The sequence below is a fragment of the Candoia aspera genome, chromosome 11, assembly GCF_035149785.1.
Source record: "Candoia aspera isolate rCanAsp1 chromosome 11, rCanAsp1.hap2, whole genome shotgun sequence".
Taxonomy (NCBI): Eukaryota; Metazoa; Chordata; class Lepidosauria; order Squamata; family Boidae; genus Candoia; species Candoia aspera.
In genome coordinates this window covers 6,801,036-6,815,580 of record NC_086163.1, presented here as the reverse complement: position 1 = coordinate 6,815,580, position 14,545 = coordinate 6,801,036, and the positions used below count along the sequence as shown (strand labels likewise).

Here is a 14,545-nt window from a genome sequence, read left to right as displayed (position 1 = left end):
GAGAGAACTCCACAATTAAACCTGGAAGAAAGCAATGGCAAACCACTTTTGAATTGTTGTCAAGAAAACTGTGGGCATGACTCAAACATATAAACAGGTTCGTGTGCCAGATGATGAGATCTCCAGATTAGAACGTGTTCCCCTAGTTAATGAGAACACTGATACTTCATGAGTAGTTCTGGAGATGACGATATAGTCAGAACAATGTTGCAGTGAGGTTTGCTCCCTGATGGTGATAGCATTAAACAAGGAATTCCTCATTCCTCCCAAAATATTGGAACATAGAATGAGATAAGTAAGAAGCCAGGAAAACATTAAATTGTCACAGTGGAAATGAAGCATATTAAGTTAAAAACAAGAAAAGGAAAATAAGAGGTTCTTTTAAGAACAGAGAAATCACAGGAAAACTTTCAGCTAATACTCAAGATTAATCATGGTACAGGTTTAATACATGCAAATAAGATTGAAGGAACATGGAAAAACTAAACCGAAGTGTTGTACAAGTAGGAATATAGAATGAGAAGCATTTGTAGACAGTACCACGTCCACCAGAAGTGAAGTATGGGAGACAGTAAACCATCTGTCAAACAGAAGAGCATCAGGTACAGATGAAACTTACCATATGGACTGTTCAAAGCTGCAGCCTGCAGGCAAAGAAACAAAGAGCTAGCATCTTTGTATTAGTGAATATGAAACAGGATTGTTTAGCAAATGTATTAGGAAAAAAGAAACAGTCTATATATCCATACCAAAGAAAAGAAATGAAAGAGAATGTGCAAATCTTATAAACCACCCAGAGTCCCCCGATGGGAGGAGATGGGCAGGGACACATTTAATAAATAAATTTCCAAACCATGGCTCTTACTCTCTGGAAAATAAATTTTGTTCCCAGAAAATGTTCTGGCCCGTGTCTTCAGACTGTTGCGGTTTCACCACAGGCCCAGTGTGGTGTTAATTGTGAAGGTGTTGGACTACGAGTGAAGAGACCCAGGTTCAAGTCTACCCTCAGCCGTGGAAAGGTGCTGGGTGGCTTTGGGGCAATGTCTCTCTCTCAGCACAGCTTTCCTCACTGGATGGTCATTGGGGGGAAAAGTAGAAAAGAGAAACTAACTAGAGGGCACCAATTTTGGGAAAGTTAAATCACAAGAGCAAGTAAAATCATCTTAATGAAAGCTTAAGACTTAACATGGTAGAGAGAATCCAGAACTGAGTTGTCACAAAAGAAACAGTCTTATCTGAAGCCACCACTTACCTCATCTGTGGCAGAAGATGTGCAAAACTAGATAGGTTTAGAGATGAAAATCAGCAGTTTCAGTTGTTCTCAAAAACAGGGGTGGATTTGCAGCCTTAAACATGCTACAGAACTGAACAGTTTCCTTTAGACTTGAAAGCCCATGTCTGTAGGCTTTGCGTTCAAAACAGTAGTGTATGCGGACTCTACTCTGTGCCTTTCTTAGGGGTATTCTCTTTGAACACGGTGGCGGAATCTTGGAAGTGTCTGTGCATATGTGACATTTTATTTGTGTTCTGCATGTTGCAGGATCTACAATGCTCCGTTAGGATTCTGTTAAACATGCATCGACTGTGCTGATAACCAAACTATGGTTAGTGTATCCTTGGTTTACTCCGTTAACCCAATTTTGGAGTTTCACATAATATAGAACTATAAGCGTAAGGCCAGGTTCACCCAATAATCCCCCCTGCCCCAGTCTTGTAAAGTTAAAACTAATCAAGCGGAGTGGGTTACTCCTCTGTCCGTTGAGAAATCTGGTTTCTGGTTCCCTGTAAAGCTGTCAAAGTTTTTTCTTTTCTCCTTCTTTTCCCTCCCCAGATATGGAAAGTTCATGAGAGATTTGTCCAGAGAGCATCCTTCTGATCTGTATGATAAAGAAAGGGGAGTACCTCAAGTGATACCTAACAGATGTTCTCCTTTTATCAGAAGAGTGCAGGGAGTTAACTGTTATTTATTATTTAAAAATTTTTTAAATATCTTTTCTTAAAAAAAAAAAAGGCTATGAGAAGATACTCATAGAAGAAAAGGAAAGAAGAAGTAAAGAACGTAACAGAAGAGGACAAGGATTGGGGGATCAGGAAAAAGAAAACTTGCCCACTAACTGCAGAGTTCTTCTATGTATTCTTTCTGTTCAGGAAGGGCAAAGCGAATTTCCAACGGGGTTTCTTTTGTAGCGCATTCAGGCTCGGCTGTTGCAGAGTTCCTTCTCAAACAAGCCTTTTAAACAGTACTCTAAATTTTGAGTTAGCAATTCAAATATTCCCTGTGAGGTTACAATGGAAAGCTATCAGTAGCTGTGTTTGCAGAAAGAAACCTGAACAAAACCTTCATATCTAGATTATTCAGCAATAATGTATATAAATAGCCAGTTACGTTGAGTAAACATAGCCTTCAAATACATTTGTTGACCAAGGGATAAGTGTTCATATAAGTTGAGGACTTTTAAAGTGTCTTCTTATGTGTTAGAAAAATAAAGATTTTAAAGTTTATAGATATTAAGTTAAAAACACTTGTACGTAGGTATATTTGTTTGCCTAGTGACTTTTTAAAATTCAGTTCCTATTAGTGGCAAACATATTAACTTTTTAAAGTTGAGATAAACACTGAATCATTAAGCACTGGCTTCTGTTTTTAAAGCCACAAAGTTTTCCTAGATTCCTAGGAATCAGGAGTGTCTTATATTTTATCCTGTCTCTGTTTCCCAGCTGAATTCTCCTGACATTTTTAATACCGTGGTTCCATCATCTCTGGTCACTGACTTTGTTGGATGGCGCCAAGTTAAAAGTCTACTGAATGGGCTGAAGTGTCCAGTATCAATCAAACATAACCTGGCTAGTGTTTGACTCTTTAAAATTGCTTGGTTTAAGAAAAGCTTCAGCAGGATGAAGCAACCTGCTTACTGTCGGTTTTGAGCAGCTGATACTGTTTAGAACAGTTTTTTTTTTAATGCTGGCAGAGGGTGGCAAAACAGTTGTGATTTAACAAGCATAAGAAAACTCCTTTAGTGTTGACAATAGAATCGCTTGAAGCAAAAAGCCCAGTTGATCAAGATTAGAAACCTTGAGTGGGAAAAGTTTTGTGGCTGACTTTTCCACCCCCAGGATCCTTTCTTGGAGCGCAGCAGGTTGTCTGCAATCTTGTGCTTTCGGCCAGCTTGACCGCAGGGCCTATCTACTGGAAGTTGCAAACAGCTTTATTTATTTATTTGGTTGGTTCTTCGTTTATTAGGATTATTTATTTTTTAGGCTTATATGGCTGCCCATCTTAAAGAACTCTAGGCGGCTCAGAACAGCTTCTTTCAGTACTAACCATGACTAACTGAAGTTAAATCTGTCAGTGCTGTGCAGGTGTATGTAACTTAGTGTTTTTACTTGGCAAAATCAGATCCTTCTTGCAAATGCTGGATTTACTCATTAATTTCTGTTGAAATGTTCTGCTAGTGTGGCTTTTGGACCTAAATGTTATGTACCTTTGACTGAGTGAAACAAATCAGAGGATTTGTATAATCCATTAGTTAAACATCTAAAAGAATCAGTTGAGTAATGTAATGAATGTTTTGTTTGTTTTGTGTAACTTAATATATAAGATTCAGTTTAATTATTATTATTATTTATTTTCGATCCTGCCTTTATTATTATTATAAATAACTCAAGGCAGCGAACATACCAAATACTCCTTCCTCCTCCTGTTTTCCCCACAACAACAACCCTGTGAGGTGAGCTGGGCTGAAAGAGTGTGACTGGCCCAAGGTCACCCAGTCGGCTTTCATGCCCAGGGCGGGACTAGAACTCTCAATCTCCTGGTTTCTAGCCCATTGCCTTAACTACTAGACCAAACTGTTTCTACATCTCTGTATAATTAGGTATAGAACTGAAGGCATGGGAGAAAGTGAACCAGGATCTTCTTGATGTCCTTCAATACAGGTAGTCTTGTCAGTAGTACAGGAGCCCATCGCCACAGATTTCTCTTAATGTTGGACACAAGAGGTATTAATAACAATAAAGCCACATGGATGCTGTACCTAATAGTTATATTATAGACAGGGTCTTCCCTTTGAAAAGAACTTGGTTACATCATACTTGTTCCCAAATCTACTTTGTACCTCTGTTCCATCACCTATTTATTTGTACGTTTAGTTTTTATTGACTTCTTTGACCTTTTGTATGTTCCAGTTGTCCTTCTGCTGATGTTTCACAGGAAGAAACAGTAGTGAATATTATGTACTGCTATTAATAATACAGCTACTATTTCTGTTGTAGTGCTCTTTTTTTTTTTTTACTAGTTTATAAAGCAGACCTTGGATCATCTTTCATATTTCATGCCCTAGAAGCCTAGATGAACCCCCGCCCCCTTTTTTTTTAAAAGATATATTTGAACACCTCTTTGATTTTCCATCTTCTGCACTTTGGAAAAGGGTGAATGATAGACTAGTCCCCTGATTTGGTAAGAAGTCTATTAGCAATTCTACTTTTAACCTGGAAAAACTCTCTGGTGATTGTGTTAAGTAAGGAGGACAGCACTTAGTTTTAGAAGATAAGTTTAAATAAACCAGATAACTATGAAAGCAAGCTGTAGCAGTCTAGGATCTATTGAGGGAAAAGTCGATCTTGTACAGATTCAGTAGATTATTGATAGCCAGTGTCTGCTTATGCTCTGGAAGAAGGGCTATACTTTCATTAATAGTAGTCTTTCCATGACTTCAGAAATAGGAGTCGTACAACCTAGTAATAAATATTTTGGAATAATACAGATGTTTCTCAGTGAAGTGCTCCTCTGTATTTATTGTCCTTGTGGTCTGAAATGTTCTTTGAATAATAGTTGTTCCTGCTAACCATCAGAATTTGAACGCAAACTCTCATCGTTCATGCCACATTGTTTAAACAGTTTCTTTAAAAATGGACTTGAAATGTTTATCTGCCATCTTTACTCAGGTCTCATTAGACATTCTCTCATGTTATCACAGTACTCTTAAATCCTGCCTTGTTAACTAATCTTCTTTTATTTTTAATATTTATCTTTCCTGCAGTAAGAATCCCTGGGTAGCTAGTAATAACATTGATGTTCCATTACCACATATTTAAAGCACAATGACAATACTGCAATTCATATTGCATTTTTGTAGAGCGATAGTAAAACTGAGCGAAAGGAATTCCACAGATAGTTCACTTTGGTATGCTGGACAGAGGGCTTAAATGCTTCTGGAAAGTTGTCCTTTTGCAAGAGATGAGTTAGATCATGCAGCTGGTGTCATGTGTGCAGACAGTGGAAGTTTAGGAAATAGGTCACACCTTATAATAGGGTTTTAGCTATAGTTCTGCCTCTTCATGCGTAGGAGATCTGTTAAAGTCCAGGGAAAAAGAAAATAAGTTGATGGAATTTTTTTCTTTTTTCTTTTTTTTCCTGCTTCACATCTGCTTTCTTCTTGCTGGTAATTAGTCTAACATTTGTTAACATAAAATAATTGAATTGAATTATTTAAAAACAAATTAAAACAACTTTTTTATTGTGGAAAAGACACTCAGTTTTCCTTTTGTTTAAAACATTTTACAGTTTTATTATATTACTATATTTATAGTGTCTCCACCAAAAAAACTTGGAAATTGAAAGGGAGGAAAGAAAAAGATTATATTAATATATATTGAAATATATGGACTTCTTGGTTTTAGCACATCTTCGTTGCCGCCTCTAGACTGGCCTTTGCCTCCACAATATGGGCAGTGTGAACTGAAAATAGAAGTACACCCAAAAACTCATCACAGAGCACATTATGAAACGGAAGGCAGCAGAGGAGCAGTAAAAGCATCTACTGGTGGACATCCTGTAGTGAAGGTAAGAGATGCTAATATCTTTCTTTTCTGTGAACCACACTCTCCCCTACTGTAATGGTATGTGGGAATGATCTTGGGAGGCAGGAGGAAGATTCGCAGTCTAGGCAATGGGTCTTCCTCCTGTCTCCCAAGGTCATTTCCATATACCATTACACCTACATGTTCTTGATTATAATAAAAATAATTGTCTACAAGAATGAATAGTATTTGGATAGAATGCTGTCACAACTCTGGTGAGTTCTGGCTTACTGTCCATGAGCAGGCAGGGCTCCTAATTGCTCCTAACTTGCTGTTTCTGTTATTGGACAATGACTTTATTTTCTAGGAACATAGCCAGATCTCCTCATTTGTTGCTGATGTAACGAGCCATTGCTGTATCTGAAGCCAGGGTTTAAAGTTTACTTACAGTAATAATGATAATTGTCTTAGATATTTATTAATTGTCTTAGATATTTATTAATTGTTTTAGATATTTATTAATTGTTTTAGATATTTATTAATTGTTTTAGATATTTATTAATTGTTTTATCTTTGTTCTACGCCACCCAGAGTCACTTGTTGTGAGGTGGGCGGCTATATAAATTGGGCAAATAAATAAATAAATAAAATTTATGGCCTGCTTAGAAGCGGCAAGAAATTTAGCCATAGCACTAAGCTGAAGTCATTCCTGTGCACACTAGTATACTTGCTATGAATGAAACCCAAAATTCTGCTGTGCGCATACTTGGTCATTAATATTTTATGTAGGCATTAGGAGACTTGTAATTTCACACTCAGTCCATGCAAATGGTGGTTGTTTCCAGGAGCAGGTGCACATCTACTATTGCCATACTTTCCCTTCTGCCAATATGTGGTGGAGGAATGGAAAGGTAGTGTGATAATATTTTGTTCAAAAGAAATAGGCTTAGAATTGAGAGAGGGGAATTACATGTTAATACTGCATGTTTCTGCACAGAAAAGCTTTGATTTTGAACATGAAATTTCTCTTTGACGGGAAAAAAGTAATACTGCAGTGACTGCTAACTAGCTGTTAGATGTGAATGGTTCTTAACACAAATGGAATATCTAACAAATATATGGGAAACATTGCTGAAAAGAGAAAGAGGATATGGTGTTTTGGATTTAATCCTGTTTGTTAGGGAAGAATTGACTGAAGATACAGAATTGTCAGGAACATTAAAAGGATAAGTGACCATGTTATCTTGAAGTTCAAAACAGAGAAGGTGGTGGAGTTGAATATATACTTCAGACTTCGGATATCTGGTTCCAAAAGTACAAGGAAAATTTGAACAGGACCCTTGGTGAGAAATTCTGAAAGAATCATGCAGATTGAAAGAATGGAAGGTATAGCAGTGAACTGTTCTCATGAGAGGGTAAAATTGAGGATGTTTAAAGAAGCCAGGGTACGATTGCTTAGGGAGATCTGCTGAGCTGGGGCATAAAGGAGGCATGCGTGGCATTTAGGAAAGAGAAACAACCACGACGGAAAAAAAGAAGGTATCTTGCAAATGAAAATATTAGGAAGGCCAAAGCTCAACATGAGCTATGGCTTGTGAATGATACGAAAATAAGAAAGGGTGCTTCCTTGGCTGTATTTGAAGGAAAGTGATGTTTGAGCAAGATAGAGGACTGTTGCCCAAAGAAGGTAATTTTACGTTAACTGTGGCAAAGAGAAGGTGAACTTTGCTGTAGCCTTGTCTAACCCAGCAAAGAGCGGTTTGTACCCATTATAAGTAAAGAGATGCTTTCATGTCTCTAAGACCAGTCTGATTACTGAAAGAGCTTGCAAATATTATTTCAGAATATTATTTCAGAACCATTATCTGTAATGCATGAGAAACATGGGAGAATAAGTTATGCGCAAAAGACTTCTCCACCTTTAAGAATGGCAGAAGTATGGATGTGGGAAATTTTAGAAAGCCTGCAAAAACCAGTGTTTGGTAACATTTTAGAATAAAACAATGTTGATGTGTGAATCATTGTACTGATGACAAAAGCAAAGCTTTGTTAGAAAAAAATTATCCCAGGCCAGGTCTTTAGCCTCAGACAATGAGAACGGCTTGGCCAAAGTACCTTAAAGCATTTAACGTTTTTTAAAAAAATGATAGCCTTATTATTGATAGGGGGATTAAGTCTGCTACAATAGCTGGAGCAATAGATGGTGAAACAGGTGTGGTAAGCATGTACCCATTAACTGATCTGTGTCAACCTGCAGGGAGCTGTGCATTCAGTTCTCCTGTGCCCTGTGCTATGTAGCTCTTTAAAATTCTGTAAATAGTGTGGCAAAGGATAGGGATGGGTCGCTTATCAAATTTACATATACCACAGAGGTAGGAAGGCTTATCAACACTACTGAAGACAATCACATTTTTAAAGGCTTTCGAAGCTAGAAAAAGGAAGACAAATGCGGCATGTGACAATATTAAAAATGAATGTGAAAAATCTTAATGGATATGCAGCTAATTCAGCAGCACAATGTGACTGTTAGAACTGTTAATGAATTTTTGAAGCAGGATTAATAAAACCATAATTCTGTACTGTATTAATTGGCTAATCAAAACTGAAATGAGGAAGTGCTGGAAGGAGTATTTTAGAAATGTGCAGGGGATAATAGCGGTGTGTCAAACAGTGGAATTGAAACAAATGCTATAAATATTAATGTCCAGGAAAAAGAGTATGAAAAATAAGGCATGAATCCTGTGAGAATTTTGAAAAATGAGAGGATTTCAGGTATAGATGATACAACTGGAAGATAGTAAAATATGGATAATTTGTTTATGGAATTACTATGTGTCTAGTTTAAAGCAGAAGTGAAGAAAGCATCTGTGCCAGACAGTTGGAAGAAAGCCGTGATATTCCCCAACACAAGGAAAAGGTTGCTAGATTAAATGCATAATCCTCACACAGATGAGATTCATAAAAGTGCCTGGAAAAGTATATAAGATATAATAGTGATCCAAATTTGAGAAGTTATTTTGGGCAAGTGTTGTGCAGACTTGATTTTTGCCCTTAAGTGAATCATTGAAAAATTTCTGACTGAGAAAGCTTGTGGCATGTTAGTTAATTTAGAGAAAGAAACAGTTATCGCAACAGCATCTTTCTTCCGCTTTGTTTTGAGCAAATGGGTATGTCAGGAGAAAAAGTACAGTAAAACAAGATAACCCAGTGTAAATTGCTTGGTATTGCTTGACCAGAAGTGTAATGAAGGACTAATGGAAATTTTAACTTAGAATTGAATGTAGCACGTATCTGTTCTTCGTAATAAGTTCTAACGATCTCTATTAATCAACTTCTCTGTCACATTTAGTGTTCCTTCTTCATATAATTTTGATACAGTGCTGCAAAGAGGATCTCATCTCCAATTACTCTTGCTTTTTGGTGGTTATCCATCTCATATTTTCTTTTCTCTAGAGATGTCTAAAAGCTCCATAACTGGACTCTATTTTAGGGCTAAATAGGTATGATGTAAGTTTTATAAACATACCTGCTATGGGCATGTTTCTTAAAATTTAAAAGTGTGCTTTTTTGAGAGTCTTGAAAAGAGATTGTTGGAATCAGAGTATAATCTGTTTCCCCATTTTCTCTATTTCAATTCCCATTACTATTTGCCTTACAAAAATAAAAATAGTCTTCAGCAAAATCTGTTCTGCTTTTCTTTTGTTTTCCCATTCTGCATTTGATCTCCCCTTTTCCCCTCCCTCACATACACATCGCCGGGATTTTTTTGGTGGTTGGGATTTGTGTATATGGGGTTAGAATTTAGCACTTAATTTTGAAATATCCTGCTGATAGCTAGGGAGTTTGCAAGAGTGATGCTGATGGAACTGTTTAACTTTGGAGCCTAATGTTTAATGTTAGCTTGCCTTTTCCTGAGCTGTCTTGTGTGTTTTCAAGATGCTTTTTCTCTTTGATGCTACCTTATATTTTGGTGAATTTTTATTTCTACTTTTTCTTAAGTGAGTTTTAGAACTTTCAGACTATTCATATAGATAAAACAACAACCCAATGAATACAGACAATGAGAAGATAAGAGACTAATTGGGAATGTAATTAAATGAAGCAATAAAAACAACATTACTTTCTATATTCACATTGTCAAGTAACACACAAGATTAATAAAATTCAGATCTCCATTTAAGTCTTTCATAAAAGGCACTGAAGATACCAAAAATAGTCAGATATTCTCTCCTTTGGTAAATAACTGTAGAAATTGGTCTTTCCAGTATTCCCCCCCACCCCCACTTCCACTGACAATTCCCAAGATGCATTCTATAACATGTCTACATTATTAGGTCTGAAGAAGGATTCTAATCTTGGTGGCTGTATGCAAAAGAAACTTTCCATTTAATATAAGCTAGAAGAAAAAAAGGAACTTTCCATCCAGTGAAGTCTAAAAAGAAAACCAAATAAAAATTGCCTTGAAATTATTTAAAGAATTGACTTGTTAGATTTTCCCCTAACGTCTATGTTCATTTCTGCTATGAACCAGCTCCTTGCTTTTACCCTGCTTATATTTTATAAGTTATTCATTGATAAGACAGGTTGACAGGTGAGTTAATATTTGCTTACATGGGCCGATTTACATAATTTTAAAATGCCTTTTAACTGTTTTGATTCTCTAACTTCTGAAGCACAGTTAGGAAGGCTGTGTATCAGCACTTAGGGCTACCATATCTGGCCTCCAAAAACTGGACAGCTGCCAGATAGCAGCAAAGAGACACAGCAAACTCTTACCCTTTGCTAATATCTAATGATTGTTTGGAGTTTATTTATTTATTCAGTCATTCCAGCCACTCAGCTCCATAAGAGTTTGGGCAGCTTACAGTATTAAAAGCAGAAAAGCAATAAAACAATAGGAACAAAGATCATGCAAGCCCAGAAGGAATAAGATACTTACTTGGATAACATTCCTTAGAGTTTCATCACCACCCTATCCTAAATCCTGGAGAAACAGCCACGTTTTCCATGCTTTTTTGAATATCACCAGGATGGGAGCCCTACAGATCTCCTGAGAGACGCTCTTCTAGAGGGCAGGTGCTGCAACAGAAAAGAAATGCTTCCTAGGTCCTGATGGATGGAATTGTTTGATCAAGGCTACCTAGAATGTACCCTGTTGCTTGATCTTACAAGATGGGCAGAAACTATTGGGGATTGGTGGTCCCTCAGATAACCAGGCCCTATGCCATGAAGGACTTTAAAGACTGTATCAGCACTTTGATCTATACTGGGAAACCTAAATATGCCCATTACTGCTCATGCTGCTGCATTCTGGACCAGGTGTAGTTTTTGAGTGGTTTTCCAAGCCAGCCCCATGTGGAGTGTATTGCATTAGTTCATTAATGAGGTGACAAGGGCACATGTGACCATCTGGAGGACTTCCTGATCTAGGAATGGGCACAACTGGAGCACTAGATGGATCTGTGCGAAGGCCTTGTTGACCACAGCTGCCACTTGCTCTTTGAGCAGTACTACCCCACCCCCATGGTGCTCTTCAAGTCCAACCCCCCCTCCCCAGATTGTGCTCCAGTCTCAAATGGGGAAATATACCCCCATATACCCCTATAGGTGAAAAGTTCCCAGAACTGGGAGGTGCAAATACACACAGCTACTTGGTCTTGTCAGGATTGAGTCTGAATCTGTTTCACGCTATCCAGACCTGCATAGCCTCCAGACACCAGGACAGGACAAGACAAGAGATTGACAGCATCTCTAGGGTTGAGATATACAGTTGATATGCAAGATAACCTCATCCAGTGGTTTCATGTGGATGTTAAGCAGAAGGGTCAAGAGCGTTGAGTCCTAAGGCACCTCTCAAGCGAAGGGCCGCAGGTTTGATCTCTCTCCCTTGTCAACACCAGCTGGCATTAACCACAGAGAACGGAGGAGGACCACTGCAACATGGTGCCCTCCAGCCCCAGTCTTCGCAGAAGGGTATTTTGATCACTGAATTCAGGGAGAACCGGGATGGACACACCACTCCCCTCCTGGTCCTGCCAGAGATCATCAACAGGCGCAGTCAGTGCTCTCTCAGTACTGTGCCTTAGTCTGAAGCCCAACTGAAATAGGTCCAGATAATCCATTTTGTAGCTGTACATATGCTGCCCTGTTCTGCCCTGTGAAAAATACGTAAACAGTTAACCCTGCGGGGAGTAACGGCTAGGCAGTATTATTAAACAATGGGAGGTACTGCTCACACCCTTTTGACTTTCCAAGCCTTGTTCTCCCAGGCCTTAAGCTAAGATGTTTGAGCCCTTTGGTTTTTGATTCTGTCTTCCCGTCAGCTGTATTGTCTTTCTTTTGGTATATGTTTTATTTTAATTCTTTTTAATTATAAGCCACTGTGGAATTGGATGGTCTCAAAATCAAAATTATTAATAATAATAAATTATTTTTACTTTTGTGCTGCCCGACTCCAGACCAACTCTGGGCGGCTCACAAAACCAAGACGCAAGGAGAATAAGATAAATGAAAATACAATAAATGAAATAGAACAAAATGGCAAATCTGGACAACTAATATAAGCAATATAAGCCAAATGCATCTACTAAGGGGCTCCATCCACCCTACCCCCCGAGGCCTGGTAAAAGGACCAGGTCTTTAAGGCCTTCTGGAACGCTATCGGTAGGAGGTGTCCAGATCTCAGGGGGGACCTTGTTGCAGAGGGCAGGCGCCACATCAAAGAAGGCGCACTTCTTGGGTCCTGAAAGATGACACAGTTTGGTTGATTGATTCTAGAAATTTACAATGCAGTACAGAAGTACTGAAATGTCTTTTATTTAACATTAGCTACTGCTACATTTGGTCCTGAGATCTTTTCTCCCCAGCCAAAATGATGGTCCAATTATTACCACCTCTTTCATTCTTTTTTCTTTGTCTCCATTATTAATGTGTTTTAGGTGAGCTTATGAAATGTTCTAGACCAGCCTTTCTCAACCTTTTGACCCTGGAGGAACCCTTGAAATATTTTTCAGGCCTGGGGAAACCCCTGCACATTCAGGCTCAAAGATAGGCCAGGAGTTACAAAATTACTATATTTGTTTCACGTGTTGGCCTGTCTATATGCATTCACAGTGTTCTTAAGCTAAAAATAAAGAATGAAACTTACCTCTTTCATGTGAAGTTGCCTGAATTTGAAATAATTTTTAAATAAATCGTGATCTCTCAGGGAACCCCTAGGGACCTCTCGTGGAACCCGAGGGTGCCACAGAACCCTGGTTGAGAAACCCTGTTCTAGACATCTAGGAATGGAACTTGAACATTGGTTAGCATTTGCTGGTTACATGACAAAAAATGCCCCAATGAAAGCAAGTGGTGGGTCTGGCTTGCAGACTGCTGTTTACGTCAGATCAGAACACGTGTTCTCATTTCCCTTATCCATTATTCCTTTGATCTTTGTGCTTATAAACTGCAAACAAAAAGCAGCTCAGGATCAAAGAAGGGCAAATACAGACAGAAGGACAAATAAAAACATGTTCTGTTTGCTTGAAAGAAAATTCTTGCCTTTTAAAATTGGGATACTGTATTGTTGCATTAATCTGTGATACTAATAAACATGATGGGATTACAGCATGCACTGCTTACAGGCACCCAATTTAGTCAAGGAAGTTGATGGAGTTTGCTAATTCTCCGTTAAAGAATGGAGTAAAATGTGTTAAAAGTCTAATTAAAAGAAATCTAATGTGGCTTTGGATGGTCACACCATTCTAAAATAGTTACCCAGCTGATGTAGCCAGACATTTGACCTTGAAATTAGTTGCAAGGCATTGGTTTCAGAGAAGGTTGAAAATACAAAAAAAGCGAATAAATATTCATTTTCCTAACCTCTTTTGTTATTTCTGCACTGCATCCACATGGAAGGAGATCTACCTGTAACAACAAGCTAGCACAATTAGAGGTGTTTTAGAGAGAGCTTATCCTGTAGTGACCTTCTCTCCTTAGCCTTGCAGCTTTAGTTTAACTTACGCATACACTGACCTTTGCTATGGAAACGATACAGAAACACACAAACAGCTTGGCAGGGTTTCGTCTGCAAAGCAGTGGGTTGTGTGTCACAGTATATAGTTACTGGTGGAGGGTTTTTAGAGGTCAGTCATGAGATGGTGCTGTAACTTTTCATTATTTACAGTATTCTGTATGATGCCTTGTGTGAAGAGCATGTGATTATATTTATGCAATAAAAATACATTGCATATAAGCATGTCTATATTTGGCCAACTGTAGGAACTGTAAATATATATTTAGATACGTTCTTTTCCCTTTTGTAACTCAACCACTAGTTTGGTGTCTTTGGGTAAAGGACACAGACTGGCATTAATGTCAGCCATTTAATATAACATAATATCCATTGGAAGGTTTATCGGGATCCCATTTGTATTAATCTTTTGGATTGTAAAGACAGTTAACAAGCAACTGCCATCTTTTTAAAAAGGGAGCACGTATTCTGTTGAAAACAAAACCAGAAGACTCCTCTGAACTTGGATACATTTTGGCAGGGAAGACCGTTGAATAGAAAGGTGTCTTACATCAGGCCAGAGAGTTTTGTCCATCACTGTCTACTGTCTACTCTCAATCCACCACTGAATTCTTTGAGTGTGTTTACTCTGGAGGACTTTTGTGGAGGGTGGGGAGGTTTGGAGGAGAAATCTGGTCCATGTCCCCACTTTTAGCCCAAAGTTTTCTTTACTGGATCAGAGAAGTCATAATT

General features: G+C 38.2%; 1 protein-coding gene across 1 annotated transcript in view; it reads left to right on the top strand.

Annotated features, from left to right (window-relative positions):
• The window catches only part of NFATC3 (nuclear factor of activated T cells 3), a 57,599-nt gene that overhangs the window by 15,320 nt on the left and 27,734 nt on the right, over nucleotides 1-14,545 (top strand). Inside the window, exon 3 of the mRNA XM_063312804.1 lies at nucleotides 5,680-5,842. Within this exon, the coding sequence (XP_063168874.1) occupies nucleotides 5,680-5,842 (163 nt within the window). The remainder of the gene's footprint in view (nucleotides 1-5,679; nucleotides 5,843-14,545) is intronic.